The 5,734-nt window shown below is 40.5% G+C and overlaps 1 protein-coding gene across 1 annotated transcript in view; it reads left to right on the forward strand.

The window, feature by feature from the left end:
* The first annotated feature begins 4,033 nt into the window (after positions 1–4,033).
* Positions 4,034–5,734, forward strand: part of wnt3 (wingless-type MMTV integration site family, member 3) — a 34,956-nt gene continuing 33,255 nt past the window's right edge. The window contains exon 1 of the mRNA XM_015028547.1: positions 4,034–4,474. Coding sequence (XP_014884033.1) covers positions 4,395–4,474 — 80 coding nt within the window. The 5' untranslated portion in view covers positions 4,034–4,394. The remainder of the gene's footprint in view (positions 4,475–5,734) is intronic.

A 5,734-nucleotide genomic window follows, 5' to 3' on the forward strand; every position in this document is an offset into this window, starting at 1 on the left:
GAAGCGAGACAGTTTAACTACACAAATTCAATTATTTATCTCAAAATTCCTAATGCTGCAAAATAATACTGTTTTAAACAACCTGATCCAATTGGTACCAGTGCCGCTAAAAAGTGAGAGTTAACTCTGCCTGGTGGTATGAAAAAGCTAATGGTCAACCATCTCATACTGTGATTTGACCTAATTATTGTTTGTGCTGAATGATGAATTTAGAGACAGTGATTTTCTGATATTTTAATACAACTTTTTGTTAGCATTGACACTCAGGATTCAAAGTTTTGTGTATTTTTTATTTATTTATTTATTTATTTATTCATTTATTTATTTATTTTTTATCGCAAATTAGTTAGATCAAAAACTAAGCTATATCCAGATTTTGATGGCTTCAATGAATCAACCCAAGCCCACAGTAAACCGTTTCTTTCCTTGGTCCTGACTCAAAGTTGTTGCTGAGATATAAACTGTTTATTGGTGCCAGACCTAGATTTTGCAATGTTGAAAATAGAAAGAACTAGCCATTAGCACCCACTTTAATATTGCAACCAGTTTGATCAAATAAAGTTCTCTGATTTTCAATAAATCAATTAAAATACGTCTGTCAAGTCCAAATTCTGTCAGTGTTTATGTTTGGCCTTCATCTAACAAAAAGGAGTCAACATCTCTGACTTTTTTTTTGTAAGAAGCTTACAATATTATTTTGGTGGCAATAAACAATAGATGGATGCTTTACCAACCCTAGTTGGGGAATCTGGTTTGGTATTTAATTGATTAATAATTGATATTTGTTGTGTATTGATGATTTTGATGGCGCCATTTGACAAAAGGCACTGTTTATTTCCTTCTTGTTTTACTTTTTTTATTTTTTATTTTTGCTAAAATCTTCTATACAAATAAACCTGACTTGATTCAACACAGCACTGAAAAATAAGGTTTTAAAAAGTAAAAACTTAAATCTATGAATTTATTCAAAACAAAGGACAAAAATGTGCAACGTTTAGCTGCCATGACCTTGTGAATACCTGAAAGTCTGCTTAACCGACACAAAAATTATAGCCCGTTTATTTTGAGATAGGTCACATTCTTTCATAGTGTTTTGGGGGGAAAAAAATATGAAAAAGAAGCTAAAGTGGTTCGAAGAAAATTGATTTCAACTAGAATGTGTTCAGAGAATATTTAATGTGCCCATAAAATTACTGTTAGAAAATTTAACACACATCAAATTATATGTAGAGAGAGAATTTAAAGCTTACCTGTTGATTGATTATGATGGGAAAGAAGAGCCTGCTGAGTCATGTGAGAACCTGAAAAATGCTTATAATCACTGGTTGCCATGGCGATTCCCACCTTTTTTGGCGAAGGAGGGCGCATTGTATCAAATACAGAAACGGAAAAAGTGACTCTCAGACAAGCAGTCACTGTGCTACAACTCTCAGGCATATTGAAAACAAATGTTGAACCCTTAATGATAGAACCTTGTTGCTGTCCACATGTTTAAATATGTATGCAATATTTAATAAAGGTAGTTAAAAGCTTTCTAACTCCCACCTTTGAGACAGAAATTCTGAGCTAAAATCTAATAGAAGTAAGTTCTGCAGTGTGTGGTGATTTAATCAAAAAAATGTTTTCCCTGTAAAAGTGGAAGAAGACAAAAATAACCAGAATTTGATTGAGTTGTATGCGTGGATGTGAAACGCCAGGAATTTAAAACAAAAAGTATTAAAAGTTTGTTAGGGTCAAACTCTAGTCAGTATGAAATCTTCTGTCTCAAGTTGAACATTCATGATTGAATTAAAAAAGATAATAATAATTTGAACTGTGACTGTGTAAACTCTGTAAAAGGCCTCAAAGTGCCAATTCAGTCCAGTAAAGCACCATTTCCTGTCTTCCTTAAACTTTTAAATTAAGCATCTGCTGTGAAGTACAACTGGGGTGTAGAATCAAAATCTACAAAACATATATAGTGTGCATTTGTATTCAGCCCTTTTATTCTGACACCCACAATGAACTGTAATGAAATGAACTCGCTTCAGAAATGAACTAGCCAGTAATAGAGTCCATCTTTGTGTAATTCAATCTTAGTATAAATCCCTCTGTTCAGTGAAGGCATCAGTTTTGTTGGACAACATTAGAGAGCAAACACCATCACGAAGAGGAAGTCAGCAGACAGATCAGGGATAAAGCTGTGGAGAGGTTTAAAGCAGAACTGGATTATAAAACATTATCCAAAGCTTTGAACATTTTGCACTGAATTGTTCTAAATATGATTAGATATTAGAGAGGCTGGCACAATGTCTGTCGGCCTTATTCAGGAAAGTAGCAAAGAAGCCCAATGTAACTGCAGAGATCTACAACTCAGATATGGGAATCTGTTTACAGGACAACTACTGTCAGTCATGCACTTCACACATCTGGATTTTACAAAAGACTGGCAAAAAAAATAAATAAAATAAAATAACTTTTTTGACCAACATGCAAAACATGATGCAGAATAAAATTAAGACTGCGTGGTGGTCATGGTGGTGATGGTGGTGATGGTGGTAGCCCCAGCATCATTCTGTTAGGAATATCTTCCTCCACGGGAAAAGGGAAACTGATCAACAGACAGAAAGATGGATGTAGCAAAATATAGGACAATCCTGAGCGGAAAATTGACAACGTCTTTTAGCTGGGTGACAGATTCAGCTTGAAGCACAACAACAACAACAACAAAAACACAGAAATTCAGACAGAGCTACAAAGGAAAGTTTTGGATCAAATACTGGCCAGGTTCAGTCCTCTGGAGTTTCAAGAAAGACCTGACATTCATTCTCAGAGAGTTTCATGGGCGATATACTTTAACTGCAGAGACATGGCTACGCAACGTTACAGATAATGATTTGCATAAACCTTTGAGATCATCGTTTCACAGTGTTGCTTGACCATCACATAAAACCCCCGATGAATTACTTCATTTAAGAATGTGGCTGTAATGTGACAAACTGTGAAAAAGCCACGGCGGTTGAGGCACCGCGTGCCAGTCATTGCGACCGATTTGATAATCCAGATAAGTCATCCGTACAGCCGCCGTCCTTTGATCTTTGTCTGGGTATCTTGTTTGCATTCGTCCTGATCAGCTTCCTTGTGGGTTTATCTCCTGCATGTTCTCTTCAGGCTAAGATCATCTCAAGTGTCCCACCCTCCTCCTTCACCCTCTGCCTCCCTCCCCATCGCCCCCCGCACCCCCCCCCTCACTCTGTCCCACGGCTGCTCGCCTCACAGCCCATCAGAATGACAATAGTATTGATGTAAAATGTGTCGCCTTTGGGCCGCTGGAGCACGTAACCCCTGCGTGCCTGGCCCAGCCACCTCTCTGCCGTTTTATGGCTTTATTGTGGGGACCCCTTTCATGCCCTCTTCTTCAGGCGGGTTTTGGAGGATAACAGTTTGGAAAATTCCCCCCGCCGTTAGGTCTGCACAGGAGCGGGATACGTGCGTGAGAGTTGCAGCGGTTATATCCGGATCAATTAGTCAGGGCACAAGCTTCTGAAAAACAAAACGAAACAAAGAAAAAATACAAATCAGTGTCAGCATGTGTGTCAGCAGGTACTGCCAAGCTTCCTCCCAAGACCTCATCACCTGCCTCCAGCCACTTTCTAGGGGGATTTTTTATTTTTTTTTCCTGATCACGGATTAAACAAGTTGAGCAACAACTCCACTTTACCTTTTTTTTCCATGTTGTCCCTCCCTATGCCTCCCTCCCTCTCGCTCTCTTTTCGCACTCTATCCTTTCTCTTCCACATTACCAGGGGGTGGCGTGTGATTGACAGATGGGAACGAATAATAATTTTTTTTCGTAACCTAAGGCCATCTCCTGTGATTGGCTTGCCAGCTGACATCTCCAAACCTCATCCTACAATCCATCCACCCTCCCCCCCCCACCACACCTCCCCCCCCCCTCCTCCTTCACCTCCCACCCCACACCCTCCAACACCACCTACATCTCCACCCCACCCGCCCTCCACTTTAATATCGGGCCTGTGGATGAGGCATCCTGAGGGAGAAAAAAGTCGGGAGAGAGAGGAAAAGATATCTACCTTAGGGAAGAACCTCAGAGAGAGGGAGGGAAGGAGAGGACGGGTAGGAGCGTGTGCATGAGTGTAAGAGACACTTATTCTCTTAACTACTTGGAGACAGACACACTTTCCTGGCCCGACTCAAAGAAAGAGAGGGGGGAAAAAAAACAGGAGGAAGATTTTTTTTTCTTTTTTTTTTGTGTGTGTCAAATATTTTAATTTCCCCCCTTCATTCAACAATTAAGCTACTCCAGAAGCTCTTCATCCTGGAAACTCTTCTTCACTGCCTATTGCAAGTTCTGTGTATTGATCCACTTACACACACTTGACAAGGCTTACCTCATGGATTTGTATCTGATTGGATATTTGCTGTGTGTGTGGTTGTCCAGCTCACGGGTGCTCGGAGGCTATCCCATCTGGTGGTGAGTAAAACATTTAAAATAACAACAACCATTCACACTTTTAAGGCATCAGACTGTCAGTCTATTTGGTCAAATGATCATTTTCTGAAGGGTGCAAACTTTCAGTCGACTGCGTGGAAAAATGTTCTCCGGCCCAGTCCAAAGAATCTTAACCTCAAATACTAGTGCAACGGAAAAGGTTTGCCGTGCTTTTTTCCCCTCCACACTCTGGTCCATTTATCATTATGGAGCGTGTTGTTATAAAAAGGATTAATTTTACTTCTGGGAACATCTAAATTATTCTAAATTATATTTGGCCTTTTAACTTACGTAAATAAATTTGTGAGGGTTCACCAGCTCACCGAGGAAGGCAACACATGATGCCAGTTGTTTTTGTTTTTTTCTAAATGCATGCTCTTAAGGGAAAGTCAGACTTCTTCATAGTTTTCTCAAACAGCCGCAGGCACTGTTTAAGGTTGCGCTTTGATTGTCTATAGTGTGTCGCCACTTAACATTTAACATCCCCTGAAATATTATTTTTCAACTAATCCAGACATTTAGAGAAGAAACTGTGGCTACATTCAAATTTTTTGTAATCTTATTTGTGGTTTTGACCAAGCATGTTTTTCATCCCAGTCGCATGTTAGACTTGACCACATTTTTTTTCTTTCTCTTTCCATTATTTGCTAAAGTAACCAGCAAAAAGCTGAAGTTTGTGGGTTTGTTTCTGATGCCTTTTGACATATACCGTGTATATATTTTTAAAACTGACAGATTAAACACAAAAACAAATCTCTGACCTTTTAACCTCCTTATCTGGTCTTTTGTAACATAAACAAGCCCCCGCGTACGACGGAGCTCCGTGTCTTTTGGTCCACCGTGCAGAACTTGTCAGAGCTACCAGTAGCCCGACCAGCATGCGGTCCCCGCTGCGGTGGCGTCCAAACCGCGAGCATCTTCTTCTGGTTTCGTTTACAGAGCTAGACAGCTGCCAAGCACACAGGCCACAGGGCTGAGGCGTTAATGGGAGAGAGGACTTGACGCCCACGCCTGGCTTCAGCGACAGTCACAAGACAACAGTGACAAAGAGCTCGGGATCCTCTCCATGTGAATTACCTGCAGCTGTTCTCTTCAAGGAGCTTACATGACACTGGTGTACTGTTTTGAGCCCAAACAATGCAGACTCACCTTTGATTTGGGTGCCGAATTTTGACGTGTAGGAGGTGTGGGGGAGGAGAGAGAAGGGGTGGGAGGGGGGGTGAGGAGAAAGGAGGGAGATGG

Source organism: Poecilia latipinna, unplaced genomic scaffold (genome assembly GCF_001443285.1).
Source record: "Poecilia latipinna isolate Pla-1442-1.1 unplaced genomic scaffold, P_latipinna-1.0 Scaffold128, whole genome shotgun sequence".
Classification (NCBI taxonomy): Eukaryota; Metazoa; Chordata; class Actinopteri; order Cyprinodontiformes; family Poeciliidae; genus Poecilia; species Poecilia latipinna.